General features: G+C 37.5%; 1 protein-coding gene across 1 annotated transcript in view; it reads right to left on the bottom strand.

The window, feature by feature from the left end:
• The window catches only part of LOC100942085 (rho GTPase-activating protein 15), a 322990-nt gene that overhangs the window by 57149 nt on the left and 244232 nt on the right, over nucleotides 1-21609 (bottom strand). The window contains exon 7 of the mRNA XM_023515030.1: nucleotides 3527-3632. Coding sequence (XP_023370798.1) covers nucleotides 3527-3632 — 106 coding nt within the window. The remainder of the gene's footprint in view (nucleotides 1-3526; nucleotides 3633-21609) is intronic.

The raw sequence follows: 21609 nt of genomic DNA, 5'->3' as shown, positions 1-21609 counted from the left end.
GGTTCCCTATTTCTTACTTAACTCCTTTGACTGACTTTCAACCTCCAGCTACTGCCCATCAGCAAGTAGACCATCTTTCTAGGTCCTCCTTCCCATTAACTTCATCTTCACTCTGCCTCCCTGACTTTCCAAAGAAGCAGGGTACAGGAAAATGCATTTGACTCCTATATTTTATAGAAACGGTCCTGCCATTTATACGATGATTCAGAAGGTACCACAGGAGCTTCCAGGGCCTATCACTGTAATGTCAATTTGTGAAAGTGCTATTAACAAACATTTCTGGTTGATGGCATTTTGAGATGATAGCTTATTCTGAATTCCTGGTCTCCGGCTAGGACAGCAGAAGCATAGACCTTGACCTTGACTTTGATTAAGAGTGAAGACTCTAGACTTTCAAACTGTTCAGCCCATGCGGCCATTGTGCAATCTTATGCTTAATGTAATCACAATCCTTTAAAAATTCTGGCTTTTGTGCACAGGATTTCCATCCACCCTCTAGTCCACTGTGCTGTGTTAAGTTTTCTCAGTTGTTGGCTGCTCTGCTTTGAGAGAGTGTTTAACTCAGAGCTCTGCAAAGATGGAGTGCTATTCTGCTGACTGTAGAGTACGTAGGTCAAGTGGAATTTTTGGCACTTCATTACATCCCCTGACCCTCACTAAACAAACTTCAAAATATATATATTTGCAACAATTTGGAATAAACACTACATACAAGTGTTGACGGTAGATTTTCTGAAGAACTACCAAATGCATCAAGACTAAGGAAAACATTCTAATGATTCTTTCAAACATGAATGTATTTAAATTCTGTTAAACAATCTTCTTATTTAGTCTTCTCAGGCTTTGATGACATGCCACGATTGGCTGTTTATCAAAAACTTAGCAAAAAACGCTTAACAAGATATAATCGTGTGCACACACTTGTGCATAATTAAACCCCGTTTATAAATTGGTGCAGGGTGAAATATGGTCACACCACCCAAGAAAGGTTTGTGGCTGACAAATAACACTTTTTCTTTCCATCTATAAATGACAAATCTTAAAATGTGAATGCTGTGAAGTGATATAAGAATCTGATCTCAAATCTTCATTTAAAGCATCTATTTCCATCTGTACTGAACTAAATGAAAGTTTTTGCAAAATTAGGAAATTAACTTATGTATCAGAAACACAATCAGGCATTAATTCTTAAAACTGGGGTTATGTGGCCTAGACTAAGAGGATCTTCATCTTTTGAAGGTTTTTAACCAGAGAGATTCTCTTCTGTGTGTTTTATTTTTTTCCAAAGGAGGATTTAGCTGACTCTTAGCTTCTTCATTTTATAGCTGTTCTTTCAGTTGGGAAAAAAAAAGGAATAATTGAGGCTGAGTAATGGATATTTCTCAAGAACTTCAAGACTAGGTATTGCATAGCATTAAAGGGTATGCTTTTCCATTTGTTTTATGACTTTGTCTAGTTAAAGTTACTGAGATAAGCACTCCAGTATTTATTTGTAACTCTAAACCCCTTTCATGGTGTGTCTGGATCCTAAGGGAAAAGAATTAACATTTGAGGAATGCTTACCTTGTGCCAGGCATTTTATACGCATTATCTCATTTAATTCTCATAGCCACAAGATATGGGTGATATCATTTAATCCACCATTACTTGCCTAAGATCATAACAGGAGCAAAGTATAGAGTAAGGATTTGACTCTAGGCTTCTCTTTCTGTTTCTTTAAAGCCCAAGATCCTTCTGCGAAACTACACTGGGTTTCCCACTGAGGCCGGCATGTGCAAGTGACAGTACTAAGAGATGTTCTGAATTTTGAAATAAAGTTCCCCCTGAGTGTAAATAAGAGAGAAACTGATATGATGAATTAGATTCAAACATGTTTCCTAATGCAATGATTGGTTTAACAAGTTATGGACTATCCATACCATGGAATACTAGGCCATCATTAGCAATATTAAGACAAATCTATCTAATGAAATGAAAGGCCATTGAGTTGCAAAATATTTGCAGAACAAACCATGGCGTCTGATGTTTTTTAACAGAAGAAACAGCCATATGTACCTGCTTGCATGGGCTTAGAAAGAGATGGGAAAGGATACATGCAAAAATGTTAGTTACTTTTGCTCTTCAGGCTAAGAGTGACTAGTAGGCAAATTTCAGTTTTAAATGGATTTGTATCTCTGTTGCTTTCTTTGGGTGCACTTACATGTATTATGTTCACAATTAAAAATCATACGATAGATTAGTTGAACAATCTATGGCAATGACTCATTCCAAGTAATGGGTAAGATAATTCAGGTGATTTAATCTCTCCAAAGCAAAACTGCCCAATCTATTTGAAACTATCAGGCTTCATATTACTATGCATATAAGCATGGAGCAAAAGCTAAAACCTCACCACTTGTACTGTATTTTGCCTTATCTAAAGAAGGTGTTAACAAAAGGCAAATGAGTAACAGTCATTTCAGACTTACCACGTCCAAAACAGAGCTCGTGAATGTGCTTTTCTGGTGCACCCCGTTTCTCCTCCAGTTTTACCCATCTCTGCATGTGGCCCTGTCATTTCCACTTGCTCAAGTGAAACCCAAAGTCACACACTTGATTTCTCCTCTCCTCTCCATACTATGTCCCAACCAGCAGCAAGTCCAAGCTGTTTCCTTCTGGGACGTCTCACTCATTTCTCTCTGGGGGCTCCACTCAAGCCACCAATATCTCCTGTCTGGATATGAAGGCCTCTGTGTCTTCACATTTGCAATTCATTCTCCACTCGGTAGCCAGAGTGATATTTTATACTCCTTCAGTTTAGCACTCTCCGGTGGTTCTCCCCCGTGTTTAGGATGGGGTCCAAGACCCCCCATAGGGTCTCCCTGTGGCCTACAAGAACCTACGTGATTGGATGCTGGTCTCATGTCTGGGCCCTTAGTTCCCCACTCCATTCCCGCCCCTCACGTTTAGGTCCTAGTGGTCCTGGCCTGCTTTCTGCTTTTCAAATACTGCAAGCTCTTAGGGTCCTCATGGGCTTTTTTTTTTTTTTCCTACTTGGAATTAACTCTCTTTCAGCTGTCTACTAAGCTAAGACAGCACCTTATCAATGTGAACCAACACTTCACAGGTGGGGAACATGGACTTCAGGAAGTTAAAGTAACTCATTTGTGGTCATAGCACTTGGTACATGATAGGGCTTGACTTTGAACTCATGTCTGAAATCATTTCATGCTCTTTTGAATACATTAGATAACAAAGTCAAGGAGGCCCATCCCTGGTCCCTAGTGATGATTCTAACAATCAGCAAATGTCTACTTGTTGAAAAGGCCATGAAGAATAAATTCTTTCAGAAGTTCCTTTTGTTGAGTTCTCCTTCCTATCTCTACCACATTCTCTAGTAGCTGCAAGAAGAGTTAAGTCAACCAGGGGAGGTGGAAAATATACAATGGATAGATTTGGAAACTCCTCTCTTAGAGAATTAAAATTAAACACTGCTCATTTAGGAAATTACTATAGTATTACACTCCCAGAAGCCCTCATAACTTACTTAGTTAGATGTCCAAAGAGAACTTTCATGGTGTCACGATTTGGTGGAGGGAGTTTTTGTACAAGAGACTTTATAGTTTCAATTCTCGTGTTATTGTCTTGCTTTTCTGGAAAAAAAATAAAAAAGAAGGTTAGAAAAAACCATAGATTTCATAGGTATAAAAAAGAATTTTCTTAGAAGAATTTCAAACTAAGTCTTAGCAACTGAAAGTCCTAATCAGTGACCAAAGGAAATATGTGTATTCAACTGGGTTATTATGAGTTAATTATGACTTTGAATTAGACCAGGGTAACTCAAAGGCAAAAACAATGTGACTTTGATGTGATCTTCCTGTTAAGATCAGGTATTCTGTCAGTTTTCTTAAATTTCCTATTTTATAAGGTGTGGCAGGGTGGATAATGGCCTTACAAAGCTATCCCTGCCCTAATCCACAGAACATGTGACTCTACTTTTCCAAAAGGGATTTTGCAGATGTGATTAAGTGAGAAATTTGAGGAAGGTATGATTTTCAGAATTATCCTGGTAGGCCCAATGCAATCACTAAGATCTTTGTCAGAGAGAAGCAGAGCGGGAAGTTGAGTCAGAGAGAGAAGGCAATGTGCCAATGGGAGCAGAGAAGAAAACAGGGAATGATGATACCTCCAAAAGCCAGAAAGGACAAGGAACAGAGTCTCCAGAAGTGACACAGGCCTACCAGCATCTTGATCTTTGCACAATAAAACTGATTTCAGACATCTAAAATCCAGGACTGTAAGGTAAGTTTGTGTTGTTTTAAGGCACTGAGTTTGAGTTGTAGTTACAACAGTAGTAGGAAACTAAGCAGGACACACAATGCAATCTGATTACACATATTTTATTGTATGTTTGATTTTGTGGAAGGGCAATGATTATTTTTATTGCTTCTATGTCATCCTTTCTCTCTAACATATTTTGGTTTGTTTTAAAATAAGACAATAAGTCTGGGTGTGGTGGCTCACACCTATAATCCTAGCACTCTGGGAGGCTGAAGTGGGAGGAATGCTTGAGCCCAGTAGTTCCAGACCAGCCTGAGTAAGAGCTAGACCCTGTCGCTACTAAAAATAGAAAAAATGAGCCAGGTGTGGTGGTATATGCCTATAGTTCTAGCTACCAAGGAGGCTCCGACAGGAGGATTGCTGGAGCCCAGGCGTTTGTGATGCAGTGAGATATGATGACATGGCATGCTAGCCTCGGCAACAGAATGAAACTCTTAAAAAAAGAACTCTTCCCACACACGTATAAAATAAGAGAATGTAAAACACAAAAATCAAAATAGCATAATACCTGCCCATATACATTTCTTAAAATAGGAAGTTGTTCAAAACTGCACAGAACATAGAATGCCTTCCCTTATTTTGTGTTTTGGTTTCTTCCCCCCTTTTATAGGCATGGTTGGCAGAATAAGAATTGAGTTACTTAGAACACTAATTCCTAGTGAATTCATCTTTTCAGAGTATTAATCAGGTCCTTCCCAGCTAGATATATGATTATTGATGGGACATAAACACTTTGTGTACCCTGATTTAGACAGCTTTCTTTTCTATGCTTTTCACTTTTAGCACATAGTCTCTGATGATTCTAAAGAGGTCACCGGTGGGAAAGGTGATATTCAAGAGAATAATTTATAAGGCAGACACCCACTAAACATCCATTCTCTTCTTCCTTAGCAAGACAGTCTCACTGCGGACAGGACGGCAATATACCCAGGCAAAGGGCCCATTTTCCAGGTGAAAGGGCCGGATTTCACCTGGACTTACCATGGGACTGAATATAGCCAATGAGACTGAAGTGACAGAGTTGGAGGGGCCTTCTGAGAAGCCCACTATGAGCTGACTTAACTCTTTGGCCTTTTTGCCTTTTTTCCTTTCTGCCTCTTTGAATATAGATGGAATGGCTGTATTAGGGGATGTTAACAATGAAAGCTCTGCAGAGTGGAACACACAGAAACAGCTGCCCTGCCTCTGTCGAGTAGTCAGACCCATCCTGTACTGCCTGCCTGTGGGTTTCCTGGACATAGAAAAGAAGCCTTTGGGGATGGATCTCTGATGCTAAGACCATACACACCTCCTAATAAGATGTACTTTCAAAAGCCCAATTCATGATCTTCTGTCAGTAGGTACATAAACTTTGTATAGTAGGGTAAGGAAGAGTTAGCTTACAAACTGGCAGTTTCTTTACTACATTGTTACAAAAGAAACTTTTTATAAGGAATGATAGGAAAATATCCTGAAGAAGATGGTATTTGGCTAAAGTGGGGTGGGGGCAGTCTTCCTAGTAGAATTCTGCTTGGAAGCTTTTCTTTTTCCTCCTAAAACCACAAAGACCTATAAATAATGCCTCCCACAGTCAAAGCTTTCAAAATTGCAGTTATTCTTAGAAGAGTTCCAACATAATATGGCTTAGACAACTGCAAATGAAAGAAACAAAGGGCAGAGAGAAGAGAAAGAAAGTTGCAACATCCTCGTCTACGCCAGACCTAATCTTTTCTGCCAAGGAGTACAAAGCCCCCTTGTAGCGTAAGGGTGGTAAGAAGATGTGGTGCTTCACATGACCAGCTGGGGCCTGTAAAATACCATAAACCCAGAAAAAAAGGTAGAACAAGTTAGAAAAGGTGAGATTGAAATTGGTGTGCCAAGGACAGAGCTGTTAGGGGTGCTTGAATGCCTTGCATCTAACCATCAAAAGCTAATACCACACAACAATGATCATATAATACATGCACACACACACACATATATATATATATAAACACACACACATATAAACACATGTGCACACACACGTGTATATATTCAAGGAGGTGATACATTCTGCATAGATTGGGATCTGGTGAAATATTTGTTTCAAGCAACAAAAATAATATGGGAAGGGGCGGAGAAGAGACCTTACTAATTTCACTGAAGTCTTTGACTATAGTAATAATCAGGTCAAGGTCAGAATCTCAAAAAAAAGAGTAAGTTAACATTGAGGGCTATAGAAGTGGCAACTGCAAATTGCTGGACAATAAGTGGAGAGTTGTCTTAATGGCTGTATCCAGCAAACCTTAGTTTTAGGGAACCTAAAGTCAGGGTGGGTTTAGAAAAGCTTGAGCATTGCATAATTGGAGAACTTGAATTTACAAGGTCATTGACATGGTGCTTGAGCAGGAATTAAAACATTACCAAGTTTGTTAAGTCACCAGTAAAAGAATTATAAGTTTTCTTAGATAGAGGCCATTCTCTTTCTCCTGTGTTCCATTGCACTTGGAATATTCTACTTACACAACAGTTGGTATTTCCACTGCTTGAATGCCTGTCAGTTCTTCCCCACCCCAATAAAGGGGGAATTTTCCTATAAAGTTAGGCAGCTTTTATATGGGCATGTAGTGGGATAAATAAATAAAGAAAGAATTAGTGAATTAATGAAAGACAAGAATGTGGATTGGAATAGATGAACCTTGGTTTGAATTCTGCAACAGCTTTTTATTAGCTATGTGGTCTTGGACAAGTTTCTTACTCTCTTTGAATAATATCTAAAAGGATAGTTTTATGGAATAAACAAGATAGTATGTAACGTACCAAGCACAATTACTAGTAAAACTTATAGTACTCTATAAATGTTCACCTTCCCCCCCCCCACCTTTATTGAGGTCTGTGCTGGGTCTGGTTCACCTTTTATTTCTAGAAATTAGCATACTATCTGCTTGCAGTGACATTCAGACTGTGGCTGCTAATTCTTGAACTGAGTTGGTGCCAGTTGGTGAAAATATAATTGCTATGGTAGCCTGGCACTGCCCAACACCCTGAATACTTTGTGCTAAGCTGAAATATAGATGATCTGATTGGTGGGCAGCCCAGTTATGAATGAATATCCTCAGAAAAGTATATGATGGTTTTCAAGTCGGCCTATAAGAAACATTCTGCATGAAAAATAAAGTATTTTTCTCTTTTTCTCCTTCACACCAACTTAGAATCAGACAATTGGACAGTGGCATGTGCATATTTGTGGCTAAGTTATGCTTCTGTTCTAGAGGGGGAACCGCATGATGGCTTAGAGAGGGCTGAAATATTGTGAAGGAGGAACAATTTATTTTTCTTACAACATAATCAGAACAAAATTCTTTAGAAAAGGTTATAGGAAAGCAGTGTTTTCCCATTCAAATCAATACCACACCCACTCTTCCATAGCTTGTAAAATCAGGAAATAACACACTTCTAAGTGGAGGAATATCTAAAATACAATTGGATACATTAAAATCGAAATGACACCTTTTCAGATCTGGTTTATTGATGTGTCATATTAGGAATGAGAATCAGCATACATAATACAGGAGTGGTTAATGAGCTAAGATTCATACACAGCTTACTGAAGACGCATCAACTGTCTGCAGTTGATTCAGTGAGCATCTGAAAGACAGCATTTTCTATTAATATTTTTCCTTCAGCATATGGTTTCTCATTATTGTGAAGCATTGCAAGTTCTGAGAAGACTTTGCGAGATCTCTAACTTTTTACATTATGACTGGGGCGGGCGGGGGGGCTGGGAAGGAACTTTTTCTACATGGAGGATTAGAGAATCTCTTAGGTAAATTGTACACTAAGAAACTCATACAAAACCTTCCCCCCAAAATGACCCCCTAATTCTTTCCCTTTTCTGTCACATTTGTGCCTACCCTTACTCCACTATGGTTTATTTTTGTACCTGTTCTGTGCTCTTTATTATCTTTGTTTTACTTCCTCACCTATGTCCAACCAGCCCCTTTGGTCTCTGAGCTGTGAACCCATAACTGCTATGAAATTGTCCTGTAGTGGCTCATTTCCTCTGTCCAACAGTGATTCCAAATTGTTTCTTATTCATGCTCACTCTTTACCCACTTGCCCCCATGTTCCCAAACTTACCAAACTCATTCATTGCTGCACCTGAGCTTCTTCAAATACTTAGATGTTAGTAGAAGTAACATCTACACAGTGTGAAATAGCCCTTAATGTTATAGGAAGAATGCAGCTTTAGAGTTTCCCCCCATTCGTGACGTTGAGGGCACATTTTTTTTCAAAATGTGTTTTACGATAGTTACACTTGCATTTACTGCATGAAATGTTACTAAAACAAGCACATTTACAACCGAATGCCTTTTAGAAAAGAGCTAAGATAAAGTTATATCCACAATGGAAAGAGTTCTGCACACAGAAGAACCTTGGACCTGATTACGCTGGATACTTTTCTGGCCTTATCATCTATCCCCTTATTTTTCTTAACTTATTTATAGCTACATGTTAAATCACATTTCAGAACAAATTCTGCTTTTTTTATATAGGTTCACCCTGAGGAAGAAAAGATGAGATTCTCCCAGTAGCCAATGGACAGGGAGTAACTATTCATCTCGTTTGTCTGCAAGTCTTAAAGGACAACTGTATCCCACTGTTTTAAGGAGGTTAGTTAGCGGTTTCCCAGCTGTTCTGCTTCTGAAAGTTATTCTGAAATGTTTAATGCATGCTATGTGAAAAACATGGTAGCCACTCTATGTCAGGGCCATATTTGGAAGAAAGGGATTCTCCAGTTTCTACTCAATTTTATACTTCTTGTGTCATGGCCATTTCCGAATTTAGTTAGAGACTGCCTTTGCATGGAAGAGGAATGAGTGTCTTCAGAGGACATTTTATTTGTCTCAGCATGCCCTATGACTGAATACAAATCTTTGAGGATATGCTTTTTAATGACAAAACATGAGTTGGGAGGTCGAGGAGTCATCCAAAAGATGACAATAACTGCATGATAAATGTTTTTAAATAGTTATAGTTACTTTAGGAAGAGATAGATGCTTCAGGGACACATTTAAACTTCACAAATAGATACAAATATACACATATTTCAAACTCATGTTGTAAATAAGAGAAGTGGTATATTACAGAGGAGTCTGAAAGAAATGGGTTAGAATTCTTGTTCTGCTCCATGATTCTGGGCAAGATGCTTGACCTCTTGATGCTTCTACTTCTCTGCTTAAAAGTACAGAAAAATTATACACAGCTCATTCTTTTGCAGCATTAAATGTTTTAATGCATGTAAGTGCACCTTATAGTAAGTGATCCGTAACTGTAAGCACCCCTTCTCTTTAAAATCTTTCTTTCCAGTTGTCCTCTCAGCTCTAATAGATGACTACTCATAGCTTCTGGTTGTTTCTGAATCCATGTGAAGCTCTAAATTTTACTTTCTACTATGCTTTTCTAACAATAGGAGCAGGACCCAGTATGTGTTAGCTCTGTAAATACATAGAATGGTGCCAATTATCAAAGACTGGTTGTCATTCATAAGTAGATACACTATATTACAAATAGAAGTGTCATTGCATCATAAATAAGGAATAACCATGACCACAAGGCTAACCTGTAGATGACAATTTGCAATTTTTCAAGAATCTGTGTTCCCCTCTAAAAAGCCCAGAAAAGCCATATTTTATGTTTAATTGAAAGGAAGCCACATTCTCAAAGTCTGAAGACAGCTGGGTAGTTTGGCTTTAGATGTTGATCAACTATGTGAGAACAGTTCGACTTGAGAAGAGAGATGGTTACTTGCAGGTTAGACCCGGGAGGAAGTGGAATCTACATGACTCAGATGTGACTCCTTCCTTTCTCTGCCGAGGCTCCCTGACAATTAAATCTGATCTTCCCATCTTCACATCAGATTTTCTTGGACTCATAGTTTCTTCTCCTAGCAAATATTAATGTTTGTTTGTTCTTTGAATAATCCAGCCCTTTTAGAAAAAATTTAAAAAATGGGAACTCTCCATAGACAAGAAATGTCAGTGTCATAAAACATGCTGGCCAGTTTATCGGCATGAGTCCACAACTCCATCAAATGAGGAAAGCTTCAGCTCCCTGGACACTTTAGCACTTTTTAAATGGGCAGTCTGCTCCTGGTACAGGAGAAACTAGGCCGCCCAGAGCATGCTGGTAGAAGCATTGCTAAGAGCAGTCTTGTGAAGTGTTACTTCTGCTTCCTTCCACCTCTACTTCTGCTCTTCACAATGAACAAGTATGAAACTATTTTTTCTTTTTACATGTGTTTATTAGGTTTCTACTTTTTGCCTTCACATAATTAAAAGGCTTAAAATTTAATAACAATAACAATGTTTAAGATAAGGACTAGAAACAAAAACCTCATAAAGAATAAATGAAGATAAATACATTCAGAAAAGGAGTCAGATGATTGCTGCATCAAAATATTAAGCAATAATAAGTATGAAATTATTAAAATTAAAATATTTATTTCATAAATAATTTACAGAGTATTAAACACATTTATTAAGGCTTATGTCCTACATACACAAAGTTTGTTGGCATGCTGTCATTGTACCATGCAGAGGGGCAGATAAATTATAAAATAGGTCATAATACGGAGTATATATTAAACATGGGCATGACGCAGTATGGTATCAGTGACGTTTGTATCTTTCTTTTGATGGAAGGGATCATCTAAGTTTGTATCTTTCTTTTGACTAAGGGATCATCTTTGACTGTTTAAGCCAAAAGCTTCTGAGATATTAGCTCATAATTTCTTCCCTCCCAAAATTCAAAGTAATTCAGATATGAATTAAACTTAATTTCTTCACACATTCAAAATACATTCAGGAAAGTAGTGATATCTGTCCTTTTACAAGTAACTATGTCTGTGCCACTATATCTGTGACTTCTGATATGTCGATCTCACATTAGGGGCAGGTTTGGAAACTGTATTCAAGTTTAAGGCTCTAAGTTCTTTTAATAGAGGCTATTGATTGCTTTGGTGCAAGTGATTTTAGAATGATAACATTCCCTAAAATTCATTGCCCTGAAATTGGCTCTCACACCAAACTTTGCCCCCCTCAGTTTTGTTGCACTGCCCCTATTTGTTTGAACTGAAGAACAAGGCAGTGGCTGACACTCCAGCAGCAATCTTCACAGGAAAAGCATGATCCTATTGTCCTCCCCAGAATTTCTTGTTCTTCAAAGTAATTTTAAAGGTGTCATGGTGGCCAAGTACATTTCTGTAACTTACAAATGACACTAATTCATCTTTAGGTGGTAGTCTGTGCTGAGAAAATAAAGCTCACTGGTTTACTTCTTTGAAATTCAATTCTTCCATGAAAATTTTCTTGATATTATGTTTATGCATTTATATCTGGTTTGGAAGGTTTTTTGTTTTTTTTAAAGACCATTTTGAGTCATTTAACATCTTTCTTATTGCAAACCAGTAATCCATTTCAAATACTCAAGTAGCTATTTATATAAAGCATTATCTTTGTACATTTTCATAAGGCTGGAAATGTTATGAATACTTTTCAAGGTTTGAAGATTTTAATGTAAGTGTCTAATGTTCTGACTCTTTCCATTGGTAAACAAATGAAATTTATAGGATAATAAAAAAATCTCACTTGAAAACAACTAAGAGCTATATCATAATTAGGAATAATGTGAACTAAGAAAACTTTTCCCCGTCTTTTGGGTTGAAATCTATTTTTTAAAAGAAAGCATATTAAACTTTATCCATAACTATTCATTTTGAACAAAACATCCTCTGAAGAGGGTGGGAGATGTTAGCATGGTAGACTGCATGCCTGGCAAGTTAATTTGACGGCCACACAGCGACCCAAAGAGCAAGTGAAAGTTATTAATTAAACAAGCATTAAAATCCTTTAAGAAATGGGCAATAAAATAATTTTATGATTCAGCTTTTTTTTTTTTTTTTAATAATTTTGAGACTATTGTAAAAGAAGAAAAACAGGCAACATGTGGTAACTTTAGTCAGCATTTCTGAACTGGGAATGATAAACACCTCTGCCTGGCTCTGGCATTTATCAGGGCTGAGATATTATTACCACATAGAGTCACAGCATGGTTACTGTTATCATCGGAAAAAAGAGCCAGCTAATCTTAATGGTTTGTAAAGCCGTTACCTGCACTGGTCTGACATTTATCATGATCATTTTACCACATGGGTCCTACATAGCAAAGGTCTTTTATCTGGAAGGGACATCACTATGAATTATTATTTGCAGCTAGGTAGAAAATTGTATGTTGTAGATACCTTTTCTCATTATAAATCACATAGTCACATTTCACCATTTCCCCCAGAAAGCTGCTGAGCCTAGATTTTTTTGCCATGGCTTGCTTTCCTCTCTCCTACCCTTCTTTTTTTATAGTTTCTTGAGGATATTAGCCGTTTTTCATTAACACTTTTAATATAATTTTTGAAGAAACACACAGATGGCAGGTGTACATACAGATACACTTTCACTGTATTTGGGGAACTTTCCTATACATTCTGTAAAAGGACTCTAGAAATTAAAATTGATAAATCATCTGCTTTTAAAAAAATGGTTATTCTCTCTTTTGACTTAATGGTCAGACTTTTCTTCATTCTTGACCTTGTCTGTAGAATGTTTACCAGTAGATCAGACAACATGCCTTATGCACGATTTCAAAACACTTACGCCATGTTTTGCCTGACATCTTTAGCTTGGAGATGTGTTCTCCTGAGGAGTATACTAGCTTTATTTTGTTAGAGGGTAAGTTTTTTCAGACTCTGTTTCAGGAAGTTAACAATGAAGGAGAAGGTTCCTCCAACACATTCGTTTGAAAAGATGCTTAGATTCTGCCCCTAACTATCAATGTCCTAAAGACATACACTAATACACAGGAGAGAAGAAATAAGGATATTAAAGGGTGTAATGCTTTCCAACTGTGGGACCACGTCAGTGAAGTGAAATGTGTTAATTTGACAATGGAAAATTACAGTGAAAAGCCCAACTTGTTTACCACGGAGAAGAAATCCTCTCTTTTAAGAAGATTGAGACAACTAATCTTCTGAAAGAGATATTTGTATATTTTTTTCCTTTCTCAAGTGTTCCATTAGGAATAAACAAGCCAGAAATTCTATACTTTTATAATGAAGAGGGAGGAGAATTCTTTGCCATTTTTGCATTTAGAAAGAAATGCGCAAGAAAAATGTGACAATTTAAGCAAATCAAGATTGTTTCACATGGATCACAAACGGGACTTGGTGGGATATTTTATACCAGCATGTGAAGCAAACAGTAAATTTGAAAGGAGAATTTTCTCAATGGTCTAGTTCTGATGTGTTTTCCCATTTCTTTGTGTCTTTCAAAGAGGTTTGGATGTGGTGTTTAATATTGCTTCGACTCTTTTGCAAATGAGTTCTGGAAAAACATTCGCACATGAAGGAACGCTGATGTGCTGTATTGCTCACAGCAGCTGGGGGGATATGAAGGAAGAGACAGATTCCTGAATCTGGATTTAGCATAATTAAACACCTATAATTCCATTTAAAATAATCTATCACTTTAAATGTTTATGGGCATCACCAGTAGGTCTCTCTCCCTCTGAAGAAGTCTAATATTTTTCTCAAATTATACATTCTTGAAAAAGAAGAGACTTTAGCAGTATTTTGCAGCGGCGTGCATTAGTTACTCTGTCTCCCTTGTTACTTTTGGTTCTGTATTCTTTTTTTTGTTTTATTACAAATTTCCTCCAAAGGAAACAATTGCAGAGACTAGTGAAGTACGCTTGCATAAATTTGGAGGCTAAACGAAAGAGGGTCGTTTGTGAAATTAACCTGTAATTTTATTACTCAAAAGGAGTTGTGGACAAATTTGGTTCAAACTTCCAAAATTTCCTTTTAAAATGGTGGCCTAATATTCCAACATACTGCGCTTGACCAACCAAATGAAGGGCTACACTGATTTAAAGCAAACAGAAACAAACAAGCCCTTTTATTCTTTTTTATTTTAGAATGATTCTTTTGTTCTAGTTAAACACCATCTTGCCATCATTGCCCCCCAACTACTGTAACCTGGGAGCATTTACAATAATTAGTGAGGGGTTTTGCCGCTCGGATTTTTCTCTTTGCTGGGGAACTGGCTGAATTGTTGAGTACTAATGAAAGTCAGAGACTTCTAGTGGTTGAGCCAGGCACAGCGCCGGCAGACGCTTTAAGCTTCCCACTGTGCTGCAGTGCAAGCTTCCCTGCTGTTATGTTTACCATAGTTTTAATGTCTGTGAAAAAATTCCTGATGCAACCAAATTATGTTATGCCCTTTTGTTTATCTAACTCTACCCTGTCTGCCTTTCCCCTCCCTCAGTTGAGCAGATTGCTGTTGCCTCTATTACAGAAAACTCCTCAACTCTGTGACCACTTCAATTCTTGTCATGAAAGCCCCAGGTGCTGTGCAGCCTTATCCAGAAGTTTCGGGAGGATTATACACACACACAAACACACTCACACACACTGCTCAACTTCTGCCTCCTAGTAATAAGCATTCTCTTCTCCACTGCATGTGAATTTCATCGGAGGTAATATTACAGCACCAAATTGAATCATGGGGCATTGACAATGCCAGCTTCAAATGCAAATGTCCTTGGTGAAATGCACTGTATCTTTAAAGGAATCTATTGAAAGACCTCAAACTCTCCCTGTGCTCTAAGATGAAAACAACCAATCTGCAACTGCAGTTGCCCTTTTCTTAAAAATGATTCTTGCTAAGAAAATGACCATTCCATTATATGGTAAATTGATGGCTGCACCAAGTGTGATGTACAGGGAAGTCTTTAATGAATATTCATACAACTTCTTCAATCCATTAACAAGACTCAAGACAATGAGGTTGCAACTTATTCCCATTTAGATGGAGTGGAATGAGGACGGAGAATTAATAGCAAAAAGCAGCCCTTGGAAAAGTTTAACTTTCATGTATCAAACTCCAGGTGCCGGAGTTTGGAGGAAAATAACCAATAATAGCCATTTTTTACATATTTGATGGGACTGATTATGCAATGTGCAACTCTAAATGGCTTATAGCACATTGTAGCATGGTTCCATCCCATTGGCTACAGTAGGGTGCAGGCAGATGGATGACAGTGACAGGGAGAGAAGTGCTTTTGCTTAGCCGTGCGTTAAGATGCCATCCAGAAGCTCTGTGCACTGCAGACACTTCATTAGGATGCCAGGATAATGGTAAACTACCACTCAGAGTGACACCCCATTTCCTGCTTACTGAGCGCTCCAACCTCGGCAGATGTCAACAATCTCACAGTGCTACAGAGCAGACCTAACTTTCCAGCCACTTTGACTCCAATTTTTTCCTCCTAACAGTGCCATACATTATGTGCAATATGTAATGGCAAATACCGCTCTGAAAACAAAATCTGCACAGTTCGTTATGACCGGAATGGTACATTTTTTCTTTCTTTTTTTTTTTTTTAAAGATGAGGGACAGTGAGCTGGGAAAGGGAATATGCTCATCCACTATTCTAACCTCAAAATTTCTTGCTATAATTCTGTTTGTTAATAGTTCAAAGTGTTAATTGTGTGGTGAACTCTGGTTAATAGTAGTTAAACTCTGATCATAGGGGATATGACTATTTCATTTAATTAATGTCCATTCCAAAGTCAGAGCTTTTGGAATTCTTTTGTTAAAGATTTCAGATTCAGTTTTGGTATACTTCTTAGTTGTCTGCCAAGAAAAGGCTGACTTGAGCATCTGGATGGTATTTCCTCTGCAAATGTATAACTTGAGACCATTCACACACCTCCTTACCAGCAAGGCAAGCCAAGAGAAACTTTTTCTATGATGTAAAATCCAAAATTCTTTTCATAAAGAACCAAGGTGTGGTTTAGATAGTGAAAAGAAAAAAAATCCCCCAAATGGAAAAATAATACTCTGAAATCTGTCATTACAATAAAATGATTGACTTACATTTTGTGATCCTAAGCATCTTCTTAGAAGCTCAAAGGTCCTTGCAAATGGCAGCACTAAAAATAAATATCCTCCTCTCAGGCCTGTTATCATTTCTAGGTAAAGACACGAATATAAAGAAGAAGCCATAGGCAGGGGTCACACCCCAGAGAAGAATTTGAATGAAAACTTGAAATGTGATGCCCTCCAGAAAGAGCTGATCTAAATCTTGACTTTTGGTTTTGATGGCATCTGGTTGGCGACACCTAATCATTTCTTGAAACTTGTCACTAAATATGCTTGAGGAAAATAGACTAGAATTCTTAAAACATGTTAAGCAAGGACTGACAGTCAACATAGTGAAAAAATTAAAGAATAATTTACTGGAAGACATATTAGACTTAATTGGAAAATGCCAGTGGTTGGAACTGGCTGAGCTATTGAACAAGAAAGAGAGTCCACCTTTCTGAAAGCACATAGAAGCATTCTTATTTTTCTTCAATTGCCTGATTTTTAGAATCGAAACCTCAAAGCCTATGCCAACCAGAAAACTGGGTAGCCCTTTCCTTCCTACACAGCTAATGCTGTTTAGAGTAGGGTAAATGCTTCCCTTCTGCTCCCCACAAATCCCCTCTCTTTCTAAACTACAGATCAAGATTACTCTTTGAATGGAGATAATTTAAAGGTGGTAATTTTCACACAATAACTGAGCACATTGTAGAAAGAAGGTGGAAAGGAAGTCCTGTTAATGGCACCGTCACCTTAGGAATTACACTTCCCCAGGTAAAGTTTGAGGTAGGGTGTTGAGACTTGCAAAATTCTTTTGGAATAAAGTCTTGGAATTCCAGGGTTTTATATACTTCATATTTTAGAGTGCCAGAGAGTCAAGGAACTGGGGAGAGAAACAATTCCATGTTGGGGGAGGAGGTAATGGGGTCCTGTGAGAACAGACACATTAGATGAAGATTCATGTAAGAGCTGCGATTATCAATTTGTCATCCTAGTGTAGCTCCAAGGCAAAGCTTAGGCTAGAAGTGAAACAAAGGGTAAAACATGATATGACTAGAATGTTGGATACATTGCTACCTTCTGAGATGAATAATGAAATTTCTAAGAATGTATGACCTATGAAAAAAACTCATTTCAAGTAAGAAGACAATGCTCAGAAGAAGTTCAGAACTCTCACAATGACACTAGACAACTAGGAAACTATTTAGTGATCAGATTTGATACACCAAAGAGTTGAATGAAAAGGATTAGCAAGTCATCGGGAAAGGATAAGGTAAGATGTAAAGGTAATATGAAAAGATAAGGACTTGAAGAAAAGTGTGAAAACCAAACATGCAAAACAAAATTAAATTTTGCATCAAAGGTCAAATTGTTACTGCAGAAAAATTAGGTCACTGATATGGATGAAAAACTTGAGAAATTTTTCCCAAAGTATGAGACATAAAACTGATGAGGAAGAAGACATGTTGGAAGTCAGAGAGCTGAGAGATTATTTATAATTTATATCTATATGAGAGGAAGAAACCACAATGATGAAAAATACACAGTAACCAAGGACAAAATTAAAGACAGCTCCTGTGAGTTAAAAACCTATTTCAAGCTAGGTGCAGTGGCTCACACCTCTTAATTCTAACACTCTGGGAGGCTGAGGTGGGAGGATCACTTGAGCTTAGGAGTTGGAGGAGACCAGCTTGAGCAAGAGCAAGACCCCATCTCTACTAAAAACAGAAAAGACTAGCTAGGCATGGTTGCACGCGCCTGTAGGCCCAACTACTCTGGAGGCTGAGGCAAAAGGACTCCCTGAGCCCAGGAATTTGAGGTTGACGTGTGCTGTGATGGCACCAGTGCACTCTAGCTGGGGTAACAGAGAGAGAACCTGTTTCAAAAAAACAAACAAACCAAATTTAAAAAACCCTGAAAAAAACTTATTTCAATCTTGAAAATATCAGCTAGGTTCTAAGGAAATATCATTGAATAGATAAAGTGTCTTGATATTTTCTGGCAAACTTTCAAATGACAAGGATAGAGCATTATTCAGATAAAAGTAGGACTATATGGCCTGGCACAGTGACTCACGCCTGTAATCCTAGCACTCTGGGAGGCCAACGTGGGTGGATTGCTTTAGTTCACAAGTTCAAGATGAGCCTGAGCAAAATGTGAGACCCCGTCTCAACTAAAAATAGAAAAACTGAGGCAAGAGAATTGCTTGAGCCCAAGAGTTTGAGGTTGCTATGAGCTGTGATGCCATAGCAGTCTGCCCAGGGCAACAGCTTGCGACTCTATCTCAAAAAAACAAAAAACAAAAAACAAAAAAAAACAACAGTAGGACTATATAAACAAACATTCAGGCTTTCCTAAGACTTTTCTTACTAATCCTAAAACAAAAACAAACAAACAAACAAACCCCCACAAAATGAAGCAGTATCTACTGAGTTTATAAGGAAAAAAAATGTTGTGGCCCTAAAATTGTGCACATTCAAAATTGTGTTTTGCATATTAAGATAACAGAAAGACAGTCTCATCTATGCAAAGATTTAATTTATAATAACACAATTATCCTGTAAAGTTTACTTGAAGGATTATGTCAGTCTACTAAGTGATGAATCCAAAATTGTAACTCAAGAGTTGAGATCCTGTAAGCAAAACTAAGCCCCTTCAGTTGGGATCTGAAACTCGGGCCCCATTGGATTATTTCTCCCCGGCTTCCACTTAGCTCTTGGTAACAGGAAATACCTTTCTTGTGTCCATTCTTCATGGTTCGGGTGAAAGCTCTGGGGGCATGTGATGATTATTTAAGACAATGAGTAGTGCTGTTCATTCTGGAGTTTGCTAGAAAACACCATTATTGGACTGCTGCGCTAGAGAGAGATCAAACAAGTTTTCCCTTCTCCTCTTAAAAACCAAAGCTGCAGAGAGAGCAGCAGAGTGTTTCCCTCTCTCGCTGAGGGTAAACATGCCTTGTGTCTGTAACAACTGCGTAGAAAAGAATTGAGTGGGGGGCAGTTAAAGTGATAAAGACTGAAAAAATCCAATAATTTGGCGTTATATGTGAGCTTTCCTATGTTACAGGCATCTTAAAGTTAAGCAGGCTAAGGAAAAACAAACGTAGAGTAAACAGATCAAAAGGGAATCTACCCCAAAATGTGGTGAAGTAACACCTTTTATTTTCTTCTGTTTAGCATATTTCAAGTTAATTTCAAAAAAAAATTGTTATTTTAAAAATCTGTACAAAGAAGTAATTTAAAGTTTTGAACAATTGTTTAGATGCCACAAAATTACACTTTTGTTAAGCAGCTGGTTAAAAAGACTGACAGGAAATACGTATTAACTGTGGTAAGTTATTTTTGCATAGTAGGAGTAGGAATGGTTTTTTTTTTTTTTCAATTTTACAATGTATTTTCTACATTTTTGACAATGAGCTTGTGTTATTTTTATAATAAAAGTAATTCTCTGTGTTTGGTAAGATGATAACCTATATAGTCTGGTCTATGTACCAGAAAGATAAACTATTTTTTTTCACAGATCAAATCATTTCTAGGGAAATCATGTACTCGACTTTCCTCTAGGTATTTCTGTTGCAGTTAATCTTTTATTTAGTGAATGTATTCCAGAATCAAGAAAGCAAAGTCTGAGTTTGCCACTTTCTTCTCTTGGGTGAAAGTATTTGGTGTAGGGGCATTTTCAGAGAGAAAGTACAGAAGACATAAAATGCTATAAGACTATAAATTTGCAAGCTGAAGTAGGACCAAAGATCCTGCAGTGCAAAGTATGTAAATACAGTCTAGTATCATATCCTAATTTCTGGTTCTTCCTCAATCAAATCCTTTCTTAGGGAATTTTATTACCTAGTGGACTGAGCCTCTGAGGAGTGGAAAATATACACTATATACACAATGCTAGCTCATGGGTAAGATGCCATGGTGATATTTCTAAGTAAAAAAACAGGCATCTATTTATTTCAAAAAATTTGCGTTGAGATACACAATTTATTCTGCTGCCTGGGCCTTTTACCCAGATCAATTTTTCTTCTTTGGAAAATAGATCATTAAAGTTTTTTCTACTTGGAGAGAAAAGGATTGAGATGAGGTGGTTATTCAGCTGATTTATATCCCTAAACTTCAATTTTGCCTCAGTTGCTCTGCATGTATTAGATGCCCAATTAATATCTGTTGATTAAATTATCCAGACAATTGACTCAGTTCTTCAGTGTACCTTCCGCTCAGAGTGAGCTGATAAATTAGAGTTCACATTAGCAGCTAGCTACCAGTTCTACTAAAGCAGGAACACAGGGAACCAAAAGTTAAATATTTTGAATGTGGAAGTTGTTGGACAAGCAAGAATCAAAGTTTTTAGCTTAATTTTTAGTGAAAATTGGCGTTAGAGTTGTATGGACAACTCGTATGAAACAGCAGGAAGCTGGTGTATATGGAATATTTAAGAGAGCCCCCTGTTGGTTAATGTTGGAAATGTCTTCTGATTCCTTTCTGCTCTCCAGATATCTTAACATAGGAAATTGGCCATGTGCTTAAAAGGGATTTGGGGTGGGGCAAAGTCAGCCCCTGTATTTCATTTTCAAAATAAAATATTTTCAGAAAATGTCATGTAATTTCTAGTCTTAAGGTACATTAAAAGGTAACATTGATCTCTGATAAATGTAAACAATATGGGAAATTTTAAAACAGAATTAGACGAAAAAGCAAATTTGTGCATATTGCAATGGGATTCTTTAAAAAGGTCAGAAGGGATTGCTATGGTGAAAGACCAGAGCTTTGCAGAGACTCTTCTGTTCTCTCTAAAATCATTTTCTGTTTGAATTTGAAAAAAGAATAAAGTTATTTTCTCATATAATCCAGCACAGTCCTTCTCACTGGTAGACATATTCCAGGACTTCAGAAATAAAAAATAATAATAATAATAAAGGATGCAAATGTTATTCTTTTCCAGCTAATAATTTTTTTTTTTTAAAAGTAAACATCTACTTCTCAAGGGAGATTTCGATTTGAAGACTGTTTATTATATCATTTGAATAGGACTAGACCTGGCCTTTTGACTTTGAACCACTACCAAATTTCAGGCTGTGAGGAAATTGTTCTACATTTCCTGACAAATTGAGTTAAGCAGACATTAAGTGGGCTTTAAGAAAACAAATGGCCATCTTTATCACAGGTGGACACTGATGGCTTAATGGGGCCTGGGCTGATTGTATCACTTCTAATGGCTTGACGGGAAGCATTAGGGTTTTTGCATAAAGAACTGGCATTGCGAACCCTGCTAACACAGACCTGTCAAGCGCTCTGTATCCCTTTGTGCACGGAAGCAGATGTTTGTATGTATACTATGAACTGGCATT

The sequence above is a fragment of the Otolemur garnettii genome, unplaced genomic scaffold (genome assembly GCF_000181295.1).
Source record: "Otolemur garnettii isolate 467f Iridium unplaced genomic scaffold, OtoGar3 scaffold00064, whole genome shotgun sequence".
NCBI lineage: Eukaryota > Metazoa > Chordata > Mammalia > Primates > Galagidae > Otolemur > Otolemur garnettii.
The sequence above is the reverse complement of the archived record's forward strand: the minus strand, read 5'-3'. Positions and strand labels throughout refer to the sequence as shown.